The sequence below is a fragment of the Hemitrygon akajei genome, chromosome 9 (genome assembly GCF_048418815.1).
Source record: "Hemitrygon akajei chromosome 9, sHemAka1.3, whole genome shotgun sequence".
NCBI lineage: Eukaryota > Metazoa > Chordata > Chondrichthyes > Myliobatiformes > Dasyatidae > Hemitrygon > Hemitrygon akajei.
In genome coordinates, this window is record NC_133132.1 from 42367314 (window position 1) to 42384707 (window position 17394).

Here is a 17394-nt window from a genome sequence, read left to right on the forward strand (position 1 = left end):
TGTACACAGTGTAAGGAGAATGAAATAATTGTTACTCTGGATCTGATGCAGCACAAAGAACATACTAAAAACACACAATAAGTATAAATACATAAAATAGCATACTGCATATACATAGATTGACTGCATGCCCATAAACTGATGCTAGGCTGTACATAAGGTGACTGACGAGAAATAATGAAGTAGTGGCGGAGTTAGTGCGTGGAGGCGTTGATCAATCTTACTGCTTGGGGAAAGTAACTGTTTTTAAGCCTTGTGGTCCTGGTGGGAATGCTGTGTAGCCTCCTGCCTTATGAGAATGAGACAAATAGTTCATGAGCATAATGGGTGGGATCCTCCATGATGTTACTGGCCTTTTTCTGGCACCTTTCTGAATATAACCAAACAAGCCAATCAAGAATAAAAACACAAAATGCTGGCAGAACCCAGCAGGCCAGACAGCATCTATGGGAGGAGGTAGTGACGACGTTTCGGGCCGAAACCCTTCATCAGGAGTGAAGTAACATGGGATGGTGGAGAGGGGATAAGAAGTGGGGGGAAGGATGAAGTAGAGAGCTGGGAAGTGATAGGCTGGAGGGAAATGGGCTAGGGGGAAGGTGGAGAATTATGGGAAATAAAAGAGAAAGAAAAGTAGGGCTGGGGGGAGATTATAGTGAGGGGGGAAAAAAGAGAAAAAGAACCAGACTAAAATAATAGATAGGGATGGGGGTAAGGAGGGGCAGGTCTCAACGAAGGTCTGTGAGTTGGATGTTCATGCCGGCAGGTAGGAGGCTACCTAGGCGGGAGTTAAGGTATTATAAGCCCTACCTTTCTTTCTCTTTTATTTCCCATAATTCTCCACTTTCCCCCTAGCCCATTTAGATAATAGTGCTAAAGATGAGGTAGCTGGTTTACAAATAGAGGCAATGTGTAGTGAGCAGAGGCTGTTGACAAGACAAAATTGCAATTAATAGGATGAGTTGTAATGTAAAAGGCAGACAAAATTGAAAAGGGTGAACGCAGGACTGAATGCATGCAGTATATGTGAATGCACGCAGTATACGGAATAAAGTAGATGAACCTGCAGCACAGTTGTAAATTGGCAGATATGATGTTGTAGGCATCACTGAATTATGACCGAGAGAAGATTATAGCTGGGAGCTTAATGTCCAAGGATACACACTGTATCAAAAGGACAGGCAGGAAGGCAGGGGGTGGCACTACCTGTTGGTAAAAAATGAAATTAAATCATTAGAATGAGGTGACCTAGGGTCAGAAGGTGTTGAATCATTGTGGATAGAGCTAAGGAACTGCAAGGGTAAAAAGACACTGATGGGAGTTGTATACAGATCCCAAAATAGTAGTAAGGATGTGATCTACAAATTACAATGGGAGATAGAAAATTCAGTAGTTACAGGGGACTTCAATATGCAAGTAGATTGGGAAAAAAAAGTTGGTGCTGGATTCCAGGAAGGGGGAATTTCTAGAGTGCCTACATGATGGATTTTTAGAACAGCTCGTGGTAGAGCCCACTAGGGGATCAGCTATTCTAGATTGGGTATTGTGCAATGAAACAGAATTGATTAGAGAGCTGAAGGTAAAAGAACCCTTAGGGACAAGTGATCATAATATCACTAAATTCATCATGAATTTTGAGAAGGATTACAGTGGAGTAAAGGAAATTACAGAGGCATGAGAGAGGAGTTGGCCAGAATTGATTGGAAAAGAACACTGGCAGGGATGACAACAGAGCAGAAATGGCTGGAATTTCTGGAAGCAATTTGGAAGGCACAGGATACATACATTCCAAAGAGGAAGTAGTATTCTAAAGGAAAGACGACACAACCATGGCTAACAAGAAAAGTCAAAGCCAACATAAAAGCCAAAGAGAGGACATATAACAGAGCAAAAATTTGTGGGAAGTTCAAAGATAGGGAAGTTTTTAAAAATCAAAAGAAGGCAACTAAAAAATGTTATTAAGGTAAAGATGGAACACGAAAGTAAGCTAGTCAATAATGTTAAAGAAGATACCAAAAGTTAATTCAGATACATAAAGTGTAAGAGAGGCAGGAGTGGATAGCGGACCACCAGAAAACGATGCTGGACAGGTAGCAATAGGGGAGAACAAAATGGTGGATGAACTGAATAAGTATTTTATGTCAGTCTTCATGGTGGAAGACACCAGTAATATTTTGGAAGTTCCAGGTGTCAGGGGTCATGAAATATGATTAATTCACACATCTAGAGAAGGTTCTTGGGAAACTGAAAGGTCTGTATGTAGATACATCACCTAGACCAGATGGTGTACACCTCAGGGCTCTGAAAGAGGTGCCTGAAGAGATTGTAGAGGCATTAGTAATGATCTTTCAAGAATCACTAGATTCTGGAATGATTCCAGATGACTGGAAAATCACAAATTTTCAAGAAGGGAGAGAAGCAGAGGAAAGGAAACTACATGTCAATTAGTCTGACTTCCGTCATTTGGATGATTTTGAGGTTGTTTATTAAGGATGAGGTCTCAGGAAATGTGGAGGCAAATGATAAAATAGGTCACAGTCAGCATGGCTTCCTCAAGGGAAAATCTCGTCTCACAAATCTGTTTGAATTCTTTGAAGAAATAAAAAGCACGATAAAAGGAGAATCAGTTGATGCTGTGTACTTGGATTTGCAGGAGGCCTTTGACAAGGTGACACACATGAGGCTGCTCAACAAACTACAAGTTCCATGGCTATACAGGGAAGATTCTAGCATGGATAAAGCAGTGACTGATTGGCAGGAAGCAAAGAGTGGGAACAAAGAAAGGGAGCCTTTTCTGGCTGGTTGCTAGTGACTAATGGTGTTCTACAGGTGTCTGTGCTGAGGCCGATTCTTTTTATGTTATATAGATAGATATTTTATTGATCCCAAAGGAAATTACAGTGTTAAAGTTGAAGTACAAGTGCACAGATATACAAATATTAGAAGAGAAGCAAGGATAAAAAATAAGTGACCTCCAAAATTTAACAGGAGGGAGGACATCACTTCCCCGGCTATAGGTTGACCCACAATAGAGCCCAATGGCTGAGGGCAAGAACGACCTCATTTAGTGCTCTTTGAAGCAGCAGTTATTTTAGTCTATTACTAAAAGAACTTCTCTGTTCAGTCAAGATGGCATACAGAAAGTGGGAAACATTGTCCAGAATTGCCTGGGTTATTTGTCCTATCACAACCTCCAGTGTGTCCAGTTTGACTCCTATAATAGAGCCAGCCTTTCTAAATCAGTTTATTGAGCCTGTTGGTGTCACTTGTGTTGATGCCATTGCCCCAGCACACCACCACATAGAAGACTGTACTGGTGACAAAAAGATTGGTAGAACAAGTGAAGGGGAGTCTGGCACACTCCAAAGGACCTCAGTCTCCTGAAGAAGTAGAGGCAATTCTGGAAACTCTATGTTGGTGCTCCACTCAAGCTTGTCATCCAGGTGCACCCCAGGTATTTGTAGGTCCTCAGCACATCCACATCCTCACCATCAGTAGTAACAAGGAACAGTGTGGGCTTAGTCTTCCTAAAGCCCATTTCCACCTCTTTTGTCTTACTGACGTTGAGCTGCAGATGATTCAGCTTGCACCACTTGACAAAGTCTTCCACTGGGGCCTTGTATTCATCCTCCCATCCTCCCTTTATACACCCAACTATTGCTAAGTCATCAGAGAATTTCTGCAGATGACCTGACTCTTTGTTGTCCGAGGTATACGGGGTAAACGGGAACGGAGTCAATACAGTGTCTGTGGGGTCCCAGTTCTGCTTATAGTCATGTCTGACACAGTTCTGAAGCCTCACCAGCTGTGGTCTGCCAGTCAGGTAGTCCGTTATCCAGGACCCAATGGAAATGCCAACCAGCATTGAACAGAGTTTTCCCCCCAGGAATGAAGGCACTGGAGAAATCAAAAAACAAGATCCTCACGGTGCTGCCCTGCCTATCCAAATGGGAGTAGGCTCTGTTCAGCAGGTAGATGACAGCATCATCAATTCAATGTGCTCCTGGTAGACAAACTGCAGGGGTCAGAGGCGAGCCAGGACCAGCCACTTTAAGGTCTTCATGATGTTTGAGGTCAGGGCCACTGGACGGTAGTCATACAAGACATTTGGATGGACCTTCTTGGGTACTGGGACCACACATGATGTCTTCCTCACAGTCAGGATCCTTTCCAGGCTGAGATTCAGATTGAAAATGCAATGGAGAACTCCCCACAGCTGCTTAGCACACTCCTTCAGGACCCTGGGGTTCACACCATCCGGTCCCAGAGCTTCGCCGTCCCAGAGTCCTTCTCACCTGCTCAGTAGTGATGGTGAGTCCTTAATGACTGGTGAGCTGGTGGAAGGTGAAGGCTGGGGAAGGTGAAGATCGGGACGATAGCAGTTGGTATGTGGAGGTGTAGATGATAGCTGCAGGGCAAGGAGGGGATGTAGACAGTCGTTGTTCGTTCACATGCTGAACTGAAGGTGAGAGGAGGAAGGAGGGGAGGCATTAGTGCTGAGGGAGCATTGGGTCCTTCAACACCAAGACTGGTGTGCTGAGGGGGGTGTGAACAGGAAGGCAATTGTCAAACACATTGAAGAATTGGTTTACTTCATTAGCCCATTCACGGCTGCATTCCAAGCCTCTACAGCTAGGCTGATTAAGGCCAGTGATTTTCTTCATGCCTCTCCACACCTCCCATGTGCTACTCTGCCCAAGCCGGTTCTCCAATTCTCGCCTGTATTCCTCTTTAGCCACCTTGATCTTCTCCTTTAGCTCCCTCTGCACATTTTCAATTCCTCCCCGTCTCCTGATCTAAAGGCTCTCTTTTTGTGGTTGAGAACCGCCTTTAGATCACTGGCAACCCATGGTTTGTTGTTAGGGAAGCAGTGAACCGTCCTGGATGGTATTACAGTGTCCACACAGAAGTTGATGTAGCCAGTGATGCAATCAGATGCCAAAGGTCAATGATTTTGATGATGGAATTGATGGCTTTGTTGCTAAGTTTGCAAACGATATGAGGATAGGTGGAGAGGCAGGTAGTTTTGAGGAAGTAAAGAGGCTACAGAAGGACATAGGTTAGGAGAATGGGCAAAGAAATGGCAGATGGAATACAGTGTCAGGAAGTGTATGGTCATGCACTTTGGTAGAAGAAATGAAAGGGTTGACTATTTTCTAAATGGAGAGAAAATACAAAAATCTGAGGTGCAAAGCAATTTGGGAGCCCTTGTGCAGGATTCCCTAAAGGTTAATTTGCAGATTGAGTTTGTGGTAATGAAGGCAAACACAATGTTATTGTTCATTTCAAGAGGACTAAAATATAAAATGAAGGATGTAATGTTGAAACTGTATATAGCGCTGGTGAGGCCTCACTTGGAGTACTGTAAGTAGCTTAGGGCTCCCTATCGTAGAAAGGATATGCTGAAACTGGACAGGGTTCGGAGGAGGTTCACAAAAATTATTCCAGGATTGAACAGCTTGTCACATTAACAGCATTCGACGGCTCTGGGGCTGTATTCACTACAATTCAGAAGAATTGGTGTGGGGGTGGGGGGGGGGGGGTGACTTCATTGAAACCTATCGAATGGTGAAAGGCCTTGATAGAGTGAATGTGGAGAAGATGTTTCCTGTGGTGGGAGAGTGTCAGACCAGAGGACACAACCTCAGAATAGAAAGGCATCATTTTAGAACAGAGATGAGGAGCAATTTCTTTAGCCAGAGAGTGGTGAATCTGTGGAATTCTCAGCCACAGTCAACTGTGCAGGCCAAGTCTTCATGTATACTAAAGGAAGACGTTGATAGATTCTTGATTGGTCAGGGCATGAAGGGATATGGGGAGTAGGCAGGAGACTGGGGCTGAGAGGAAAATTGGATCAGCCATGATGAAATGTTGGAACAAACTCAATGGGCCAAATGGTCCAATTCTATCTATCCTATAGTCTATCTTATAGTCTTATGTTTTTCTTGCAGGTGGTGGTTGTAGCACCATTGAAAGAGGCTGCAGAGTGGATTTCAGGCAGCTCCACTCATCATGACCACAAGCCACCTCACCAAAGGTATCTTCAAAAGGCGGTGCCTCAAGAAGGCAGCATCCATCATTAAGGTCCCTCACTATCCATGCCCTATTCTCATTCTTACCACTGGGGAGAAGGTACAGCAGCCTGAAGACTCACACTCAATGTTTTAGGAACAGCTTATCTCTCTGCAGACAGATTTCCGAACAGTCCATGAACTCACGAACATTACCTCACCGCCCCTTTTTTTGGATTATTTACTTGTTTTTATTGTAACCAGAAGTAATTTTTTGTACTGCCACAAAACAACATATTTCACAATATATGAAAGTGATAATTAACCTGATTCTGATTCATTTAATATGTAAAAAGCTGCTAGAAGAAACTGCAGAAGTGGTTATGGTTGAAGACATTTAGACAGAAATATGGATAAGAAACATTGAGGGGAACACGGGGCAAACAAATTAGAGTGGGAATAGATCAAAGACACGCTTGTTGGTCTGGGTGAGTTGGGCTGAAGGCCATTTCAGTGTTGTAAGACAAAGAGAATTTTATTAGCTGGACAGACCAGGAAACAATTGGTAGAGCAGCACTCCCTAATCTTCTTAATGCCTTATCCATAAATCTTATTAATCTTGCAAATTTGCAATAAAACAATTGAAAATATTTAGCCCATCTCAATTTCAATTATTTTGATGCTGTTCTAAAAAATAGCTGGGTATTAAAGTTTAATTCTCAATGGAATTATTACAATCTTATTTTATTGTTCATAGTACTCTGCTATCAACGGCAGCATTTCTTGCCCATTGCTAAATGCCATCTTAATTGTTTGGCTTACTAGTCACTTTTTGGTCAGTAAGGAGTCAGCCACAGAGCTGTGGATCTAGAGACACATATAGCATACATTTCCTTATTAACACCATCATCTGTGTCATATGATGTGGGCAATTATGGTCAATGACCATGATTCATCTTAGTCATTTTTTTTCTACAGAAGTGGTTTGCCATTCCCTCTTCTTGGGCCATGTCTTTACAAGACGGGTGACCCCAGCCATTATCAATACTCTTCAAAGATTGTCTGCCTGGTTGTTAGTGGTTGAATAACCAGGACTTGAGATATAGAAACATAGAAAACCTACAACACAATACAGGCCCTTCGGCCCACAATGCTGAGCCGAACATGTACTTACTTTAGAAATTACCTAGGGTTACCCATAACCCTCTATTTGTCTAAGCTCCATGTACCTATCCAGGAGTCTCTTAAAAGACCTTACCATATCTGCCTCTACCACCGTTGCCAACAGCCCATTCCACGCACTCATTACTCTCTAAGTAAAAAGCTTACCCTTGACACATCTCCTCTGTACCCACTTTCAAGCACCTTAAAACTGTGCCCTCCTGAGTTAGCCATTTCAGCCCTGGGAAAAAGCCTTTGACTATCCACACGATCAATGCCTCTCATCATCTTAGACAGCTCTATCAAGTCAGCTCTCATCCTCCGTTGCTCCGAGGAGAAAAGGCCGAGTTCACTCAACCTATTCTCATAAGGCATGCTCCCCAATCCAGGCAACATCCTTGTAAATCTCCTCTGCACCCTTTCTATAGTTTCCACATCCTTCCTGTGGTGAGGTGACCAGAACTGAGCACAGTACTCCAAGTGGGGTCTGACCAGGGTCCTATACAGCTATAACATTACCTCTCGGCTCTTAAACTCAATATCACGGTGGATGAAGGCCAATGCACCATATGCCTTCTTAACCACAGAGTCAAACTGTGCAGCAGCTTGGACTCGGACCCCAAGATCCCGCTGATCCTCCGCACTGCCAAGAGTCTTACCATTAATACTATATTCTGACATCATATTTGACCTACCAAAATGAACCACCTCACACTTATCTGGGTTGAACTCCATCTGCCACTTCTCAGCCCAGTTTTACATCCTATCAATGTCCCATTGTAACCTCTGACAGCCCTCCACACTATCCACAACACCCCCAACCTTCGTTATCAGCAAATATACGAACCCATCCCTCCACTTTCTCTTCCAGATTATTTATAAAAATCAAGAGAAGGGGCATCAGAACAAATCCCTGAGGCACAACACTGGTCACCAGCCTCCATGCAGAATATGACCCGTTTACAACCACTATTTGCCTTCTGTGGGTAAGCCAATTCTGGATCCACAAAGCAACGTCCACTTGGATCCCATGCCTCCTTTCTTTCTCATTAAGCCTGGTATGGGGTACCTTATCAAATGCCTTGCTGAAATCCATATACACTACATCTATTGCACTACCTTCATCGATGTGTTTAGTCACATTCTCAAAAAATTCAATCAGGCTTGTAAGCACTACCTGCCTTTGACAAAGCCACACTGACTATTCCTAATCATATTATGCCTCTCCAAATGTTCATAAATCCTGCCTCTCCGGATCTTCTCCATCAACTTATCAACCACTGAAGTAAGACTCATTGGTCTATAATTTCCTGAGCTATCTCTACTTCCTTTTCTTGAATAAGGGAACAACATCCGCAACCCTCCAATCCTCCGGAACCTCTCCTGTCCCCATTGATGATGCAAAGCTGATTGCCAGAGGCTCAGCAATCTCCTCCCTCGCCTCCCACAGTAGTCTGGGGTACATCTCATCCAGTCCCGGCAACTTATCCAACTTGATGCTTTCCAAAAGCTCCAGCACATCCTCTTTATTAATATTGACATGTTCAAGCTTTTCAATCTGCTGCAAGTCATCACTACAATCACCAAGATCCTTTTCCGTAGTGAATACTGAAGCAAAGTATTCATTAAGTCCCTCTGCTATCTCGCCCGGTTCCATACACACTTTTACACTGTCACACATGATTGGTCCTATTCACTCAAGTCTTATCCTCTTGCTTTTCACATACATGTAGAATGCCTTGGGGTTTTCCTTAATCCTGCCCGCCAAGGCCTTCTCATGGCCCCCATTGGCTCTAATTTCATTCTTAAACTGCTTCCTGCTAGCCTTATAGTCTTCTCGGTCACTATCATTACCTAGTGTTTTGAACATTTCATAAGCTTTTCTTTTCTTCTTGACTAGATTTTCACAGCCTTTGTACACCACGGTTCCTGTACCCTACCATCCTTTCCCTGTCTCATTGGAACGGACCTATGTAAAAATCCCCTGAACATTTGCCACATTTCTGCTGTACATTTCCGTGAACATCTGTTCCCAATTTATGCTTCCAAGTTCCTGCCTGATAGCTTCATATTTCTCCTTACTCCAATTAAACACTTTCCTAACTTGTCTGTCCCTATCCAATGCTATGGTAAAGGAGATAGAATTGTGATCACACCGTATATGCACTAGCTGCTCATATGACATGCACCACCATCTGCTCCCATGTCTTTATGTGACCCTGATCGGATGGTGGTTGGGGGGGGGGGGGGGGGGGGGGAGGGCGCTAAGCAGATGGTTACCTTGCCCACGGGTGACCTGCAGGCTGGCGGAGGGAAGGAGCACCTCACACCTCCTTTGGTACAGACGCATCTCTGCCCCCCCCATTCCTTTTCTAACCCATTAAATTCAAAACCACTTTTGCAAATGACTACTTTTACTTGCTCCAGTTTATAATCCTAAATAACCATAATTAAACTTGAACACATGTGGTCAAAGGTCCAAACCTCTGAATGCAAGAACTTAATAACAAATGTAGTATTCTCACAGGTTTCTTCCTCCTTGTGAGGAGGGTGGATGGAAGACTGGTGACACTGATATAAGCATCTTGAAATGATTCTGACAAGTGATTTCTAGAAGTTTTGACATCTGAAGACTTGGTCATAGAATGGAGGACTCCAGTTACTGCTAGTGCAGTTTATCGCTGTTATTTTAGTATTATGCTCAGTACTGGTTGAGGAAGTATCAATGAAGACGAGCTGATTTTATAAATGCAGGAGGTCAAAGTGTTTGCGTCAGAGTTAGGCCTGTTGAAACATGGCACTCCTATTTTTGTGGGTAAAGACTTAGTACCTAAACTCATCTACAACATAGCAGCAAGTGAATGATGCTTCATGAAAGCCTTTAATCATTTGCTCTTCAGTGGATGTCCGGCCTTCTCAAGACAGCATGTTCTTGAGTGCAGTCAGCATGTTATCTCTGAATTTCGAGCAATAGATATAAACTTGTGCACTGAGAGTATAGATGCAAAGTCTCTGAAGAGGTCTTTTTTTTTATTCTTAATTGTTACTCAGTCTTTTCCTCACACACTGCACATAGTAAACTGTCCACATAGCCTCCAATCTGATGGCATGAACAGCAGTTTTTCCAACTTCTGGTAATTTTCCCCTCCCCTTTCCCTCTTCTTCATTTCCCACTCTGGGGTCTTATCTCTTCTCCTCATCTGCCTATAGCCTCCTCCTGGGACCCCTCCTCTTTTCCTTTCTCCCAGGATCCACTCTACTCTCCCATCAGGTTCTTTCTTCTACAACTCTTTGCTTTTTCCACCTATCACTTCCCACCTTCCTATTCCATCTCCCCATACCACCCATTTGGCTTCACCTATCATCTTCTAGTTTGTCGTCCTCCTCCCCCTCCCCCACATTATTTTAGCATCTTTCCCCTTCTTTTCTAGTCCTCATGAAGGGTCTCATCCTAAACATCAACTGTTTATTAATTTCCATAGATGCTGTCTGACCTGCTGAATTCCTCCTTCATTTTGTGTGTTCTCTTCTGGATTTCCAGCATCTGCATGACCTTGCGTACATAATAAACTACACTTTTGTCTGTACACACATTCATTCACATACTTTCTTTTATGCTTCTTTTTGAAGAAAGATAAACTACTGTTCATTGCAATCTTCCAATTTGAAAAGCAAAGCAGAAGCAAAGGAGTATGAATATGCTTATTACAGAGAGAGGGGAGTCAGGCAACGATAGGAGGAATAATGGCTTAACAGCATAATCAGCTGTCAGAAAGACTTCCAGGCAAAGATTAGGACAATCCTGCTGATTACGGTGCTGCTACTTAACTTCAACCAAATCTAAACAAGTCAGCTTCTTCCACCTACACAGTCATGATATGAATAACACTAAATATCAACTGGAACTGCATCTATTTTACTCACAGTGAAAATTAGTTTACTTTAGTGGATGCAGAGGCTCTCACCCAGCAGAATTGTGGCACATGTAAAATGATACAATTGGGTAGCATTGACATACGTGGGAAATTATATTTATGTTTTAATTCAGAAAGTATTTAAGAGAAGTATTTAAGAGAAAACTAATGAATATGGTGTACCTTAGACCATCAGATAAGTTATAGGGTATTAAATAAAGCTACTTTACACGGCAGTGGAAGTACAAAAAAAAACAGGTTGGGAGACCGAGTTATTTAGTCTTGCAGGGATTAATGCTGGGGCCCCAGTGAACAATCCATTAAGAGGCTACTGCGTTTATATCCAAATGCATTAATAGTTTCATAAACTGCTAGTATGGATCAAAAGGAGGTTGCAGAGAGGCTTCAGCATTATTGATAAGTCAAATAAATGGACAAGGACAAAGCAGATGGAATGCGAGAGAAAATGCAAAATCGTGCACTTTGGAAGAAAAATATTAGAAGTACAGAATTTAAGAGAAAGTAATCAATTATTGGTTTAGAGCCACTTGTACACAAACTAATTGAACAAGTGAGTACAGCAAATGATGATGGCTTTTAATGTATGAACATAAGAAATAGGAGGCAGCAATTTGGCTTCTCTTACCTCAACATTAATTTCCCACAACTAAGCAATTTTTCTTGGATTCTCTGACTGTGTAAATACTCATTGATCTTTTTTCCCCCGAATATACTCATCAACTGAGTGGGGACACAGACAGAAACTCACACACACAGGGTCGGTATGCGTCCATGATGAAGTTAAGAGAAACATGTTAAAATAATTACTGAAAAATATGAAAATACACTTACCTGAACGGTCTGGTAATCAGACGGATTAAATCCCTTCACTGTCACTTCTCTGAAAATTCTTGGCTCCAAGTTATCTTCAGTGAGATCACAGTGATAAATGATACCTGGAACAGATTTTTCCAAAATCAGCTTCAGATGACAAAGGATTTAAAATAAGATTTTTTTTGTACTTTAGAGTCTTAGAGAAGCAGTCTGCCAGCAATTTGCATCAATGCTGAAAACTTTCCTACATGAATTAAGAATTAATGCAGGCCACTCTGTAATTAGAACTGATAACTATTTTGATAATTCAATAGTTTCATTTAATATTAGAGAATATATACCGTTTCGCCGAACACCGGCACTCAGTCCTCCAGCAGTGGCAGGATCTCCTTGTGGCCACACACTTCAATTCCACAGACCACTCCCACTCCGACATGTCTGTCCATGGCCTCCTCTACCGTCAAGATGAGGCCACATGCAGGTTGATGGAGCAACACCATATCTCCCGCCCTAGGTAGCCCTCCGTTGAAACCCCTGCGCCCCCCTCTTACCCCATCCCTATCTATAATTTTAGTCTGGTTCTCTTTCTCTCTCTTTTTCTCACTATAATCTCCCCCCAGCCCTACCTTTCTTTTTCTTTTATTTCCCATAATTCTCCACCTTCCCCTTAGCCCATTTCCCTTCAGCCTATCACTTCCCAGCTCTCTACCTCATCCCTCCCCCCACTTCTTATCCCCCTCGACCATCCCATGTTACTTCACTCCTGATGAAGGGTTTCAGCCCAAAACGTCGTCACTACCTCCTCCCACAGATGCTGTCTGGCCTGCTGAGTTCTGCCAGCATTTTGTGTTTTTATTTATTTCCAGCATCTGCAGATTCACTCGTGTTGCCTTTGAATACACAACCTGAAATTCTTGCTTTTCACAGACATCCACGAAACCAGAAGACAGAAAGACATGGAAATCTTTGTTAATCTAATTTTATGCTTTATATTTGCAAAGCTTAGAGGTCAATAAGGCATGAAATCAAAACATTTTTCAATAAATTGGAATATTAGCAATGCTCAGAAGAGAATTCTCTACAAAAGGCAAATTTCTAGATTGAGGATAAAATCATAGGGAATTACAGAAAGGAAACCTGTCCACACTGACCATCAAGTATTAAACCATAAAGATGCTGCTGGGATTGGAGGGCTTGAGTTATAAGGTAGAATGGATAGGTTGGGGCTTTTTTCCTGGAGTGAATGAGGCAGTGGGGTAAACTCATTTATAAAATAGGAGGGGCATGGATAAAGTGGATGGCCACAGTTGTTTTCCCAGGCTAGGCAAATCTAAACCTGAAGGGCTCAGGTTTAGGGAAAGAAGGGAACGATCTAAAGTGGACCTTGAGAAGTACATTTCCACAAAATGAGAGCTAGATTACACGGAAGCAGCTGCCAGAGGAAGTGGACACAGTTAGAAGGCATTTGGACAGATTCATGGTACATAGGCAAATGCACAGGCAATTGGGACAGGCTGGTGAGGAACCATTTTACTTTCCCTATATTTCTATCAACTCGTGCCTCCCCAGCTTTTACCACTCAGCTACACATCTGCAGCAATTTACAGTGGTCAATCAACACTTTTGGAATGCACTATTATGTACGTAAATCACTAAAAAAAACCTGAAGTGATGTACACAAAAAGCTGAGTAAGTTATTTGGAACCTGCTCCTTCATTCAGTATCATAGTTGATCTGCCTTAGCTCCTTTCCTGCATGATTCCCAGATACATTTTTCCCTACTCACCTAAATATTTACAGCCTTTTGTGAATAGATTTTCAAAGATTGACAACTCTCTGAATAATGAAAATCCAGACCTCAATTCCAAATGTTTTATCACTTATCCTGAAGTTATACCAAGTTCTGGACCATCCACCTTCTACTTCATCCATTTTGTCAGGCTCATTCAGAATCTAATGCTTCAATAAGTTCCACTATTGTTCTTATGAATTTCAGAGAAAATAGGCTGGTTCATTCTACCGAGCCTTTCATCATGAACAGTCCTCTCCTCCGAGAAATCACTACAGTAAATCTCTGTTGCAAGTAAACTTGAAAATTTAATCTATTTCAAAAGTATTCTGTTTTTTAGTTCTTTTTACTAAAGCAGGTATCCGTACATTTGGCAGCCATAATAATCCAGCGGCTATCTTGCCCTTTTGCTTTCCCTCTCTACATCATATTGTGGAATCTTCCTTGCAGCCTGATTTCCTTGTTAGCTTTGTATCACCAGGAAACTTGCTCCCTTTGTTAACATTAATTAATATATGTTCTAAAATAGCTGACGTTCAAGCACACAATTCGCATTTTATACCAAACAGCTGTGATACCGCAATCAGTAAATGACCACTTAGTAGTGTTACCGATCGATATAGCAATTAAAACCAAATGTCACAGTTTACTGCTGTAATTTACATGTCATACATTCTATTACAGTATTTAAACTATTCACTTACTCTTTTTCAGTGTAGTAACATTTATCATCACTGAAGAAAATATAAGAATTAAGTAGAGCACCACACTGTGCAGAAAGCAGTAATGTGTCTTGAAGAGAGGGATAAATACAATAACTGCAATAACTATTTTAGTAAAATATAATAAAAATGTTCATTGTAAAATAATAATTTTTCCAAAATATATCTGTTCAATGTTTGTCTTAGCAAAAGCCTACTTGCTAATTAAAAAGTCCAACTGTTATTTTTACATTGTAATCTTTATGGTGAGAGCTTTGCTGGCAATGCCAGGGCAGTTTACTGATTTTCTCATTTGCAGAGGCCAAGTTAACATAGAAACATAGAAAATAGGTGCAGGAGTAGGCCATTTGGCCCTTCGAGCCTGCACTGCCATTCAGTATGATCATGGCTGATCATCCAACTCAAAACCCTGTACCTGCTTTCTCTCCATACCCCCTGATCCCTTTAGCCACAAGGACCATATCTAACTTCCTCTTAAATATAGCCAATGAACCAGCCTCAACTGTTTCCTGTGGCAGAGAATTCCACAGATTCACCACTCTCTGTGTGAAGAAGTTTTTCCTCATCTCGGTCCTAAAAGGCTTCCCTTTTATCCTTAAACTGTGACCCCTCGTTCTGGACTTCCCCAACATCGGAAACAATCTTCCTGCATCTAGCCTGTCCAATCCCTTTAGAATTTTATATGTTTCAATAAGATCCCCCCTTAATCTTCTAAATTCCAGTTAAGCCAAGCCACTACCTTTAACTATACCAGTCCTTTTGCTACAAGTACTTGCACAATGCTATTACACAGAGCTTCAGCACTTCAACTCAACAAGGATCAAGGGATGGGAAGTTATGACTAAGTTAGATTCAGTTCTATTGTACTTATTACACATATTCATCAAGGCTCAAGGGATGAGAAGAAATGCTAAAACAGAGTTATTGAGAAATTACAATGCACTGTAAAGATAGTACACATTGTAGCTATAGCTACCTGGTGGTAGAAGGAATGAACATTAAAGACCAGCCTTTTTTATGCCATGGACCCCTACCATTAATTGAGGGGTCTGTGGACCCTAGATTGGGAACTGCTGGTTTAGGCTGTCAGATGCTGAACTCAAATCTGACCAGTCTCTGCTGGGTTTTTTTTGAGTGCTACTGGAGCTGTACTTGGTTAAACAGTTGCAAGGCTGTGGGACCAGACGGCATCCCAGGGCGAGTACTCAGGATGTGTATGGCACAACTGGCAGGTGTGTTTACAGACATTTTTAATCTCTCCCTCTCCCAGTGTAGAGTGCCCTCCTGCTTCAAAAGTTCCACCATTGTTCCTGTACATAAAAAGACCAAGGTAACATGTCTCAACAACTAGCATCCTGTTGCACTCACCTCAGTAATAAGCAAATACATTGAATGGCTGGTCAAGGACTACACCTGTAGCAAGCTACCACCTACAATGGATCACCTACAATTCACCTACCGACATAACTGATCGACAGACGACGCAATAGCCACAGCTCTACACACACCCCTTACACATCTGGAGAAGAGGAATGCTTATGTGAGAATACTGTTCATGGACTACAGTTCAGCATTCAACACCATAATTCCCTCCAGGCTCTACACAAAGCTCAGAGACCTTGGCCTTCACCTTGCCTTGTGTAGCTGGATCCTGAACTTCCTGTCAGATTGCCGGCAGGTGGTAAGAGAGGGCTCCCTCATCTCTGCCCCTCAGGGCGTGTACTAAGCCAGCTCCTTTATTCTATTTTTCCTATGACTGCATCACCACCCACAGCTCCCATCTGCTAATTAAACTTGCTGACGACACTAAACTGATTGGCCTAATCTCAAATAATAATGAGGCAGCCTACAGAGAAGTCATCACCCTGACGCAGTGGTGTCAAGAAAACAACCTCTACCTTAATGTCGCAAAAACAAAGGAGCTGGTTGTGGATTACAGGAGAAATGGAGACAGGCTAGCCTCTATTGACATCAACGGATCTGGGGTTGAGCGGGTGAACAACTTTCTCGGCATAAACATCACCGAGGATCTCACGTGGTCTGTACATAGCGGCTGTGTGGTGAAAAAGGCACAACAGTGTTTCTTTCACCTCAAGATGGTGGAACCAGTTTGGTGCAGGCTACAAAGGCACAATTGAGAGCATCCTGACTGGCTGCATCACTGCCTGGTATGGGAACTGTACTTCCCTCAATCGCAGGACTCTGCAGAGAGTGGTGCGGACAGCCCAGCGCATCTGTAGATTTTAAATTCACACTAATCAGAACATTTACAGACAGGTGTGCAGAAAGGGCACAAAGGATCACAAAGGACCCAAGTCACCCCGACCACAAACTGTTCCAGCTGCTACCATCTGGGAAACTGTACCACAGCATAAAAGCCAGAACCAAGAGGCTCCAGGACAGCTTCTTCCACCAGGCCATCAGACTGATTAACTCATGCTGACACAACTGTATTTCTATGTTATATTGACTATCCTGCTGTACATACTATTTATTGTAAATGACTATAAATTGCACATTTAGATGGAGATGTAATGCAGACTTTTAAGGACAGGCAGATAAGCAGATGGGGTGGTGCAACTCTGTTGGTTAAAAAAAAATCAAATCCTTGGAAAGAGTACATCAAAAGGACAGGCAGATAAGCAGATGGGGTGGTGCAACTCTGTTGGTAAAAAAAAATCAAATCCTTGGAAAGAGGTGAGATAGGACCGGGAAATATTATGCATAGAGTTAGGGAACTGCAAGGGAGTTGTATACAGGCCTTCAAACAGTAGCCAGGATATGGGCTACAAATTAAAACCAGATAGAAAATGCTTGGTAAAAGGACAATGTTACAATGGTCGTGGGGGATTTCAATATACAGGTAGATTGGGAAAATCAGGCTGGTGCTGATTTTGGATCCCAAGAGAAAGAATTTGTAGAATGCCTCTGAGAAGCTTTTGAGAGCAGCTTATGACTGAGCTCAC

The 17394-nt window shown here is 42.4% G+C and overlaps 1 protein-coding gene across 1 annotated transcript in view; it reads right to left on the reverse strand.

Moving 5' to 3' along the window:
• The window catches only part of LOC140733044 (prolyl endopeptidase-like), a 169499-nt gene that overhangs the window by 66673 nt on the left and 85432 nt on the right, over positions 1-17394 (reverse strand). Inside the window, exon 10 of the mRNA XM_073055836.1 lies at positions 11936-12039. Coding sequence (XP_072911937.1) covers positions 11936-12039 — 104 coding nt within the window. The remainder of the gene's footprint in view (positions 1-11935; positions 12040-17394) is intronic.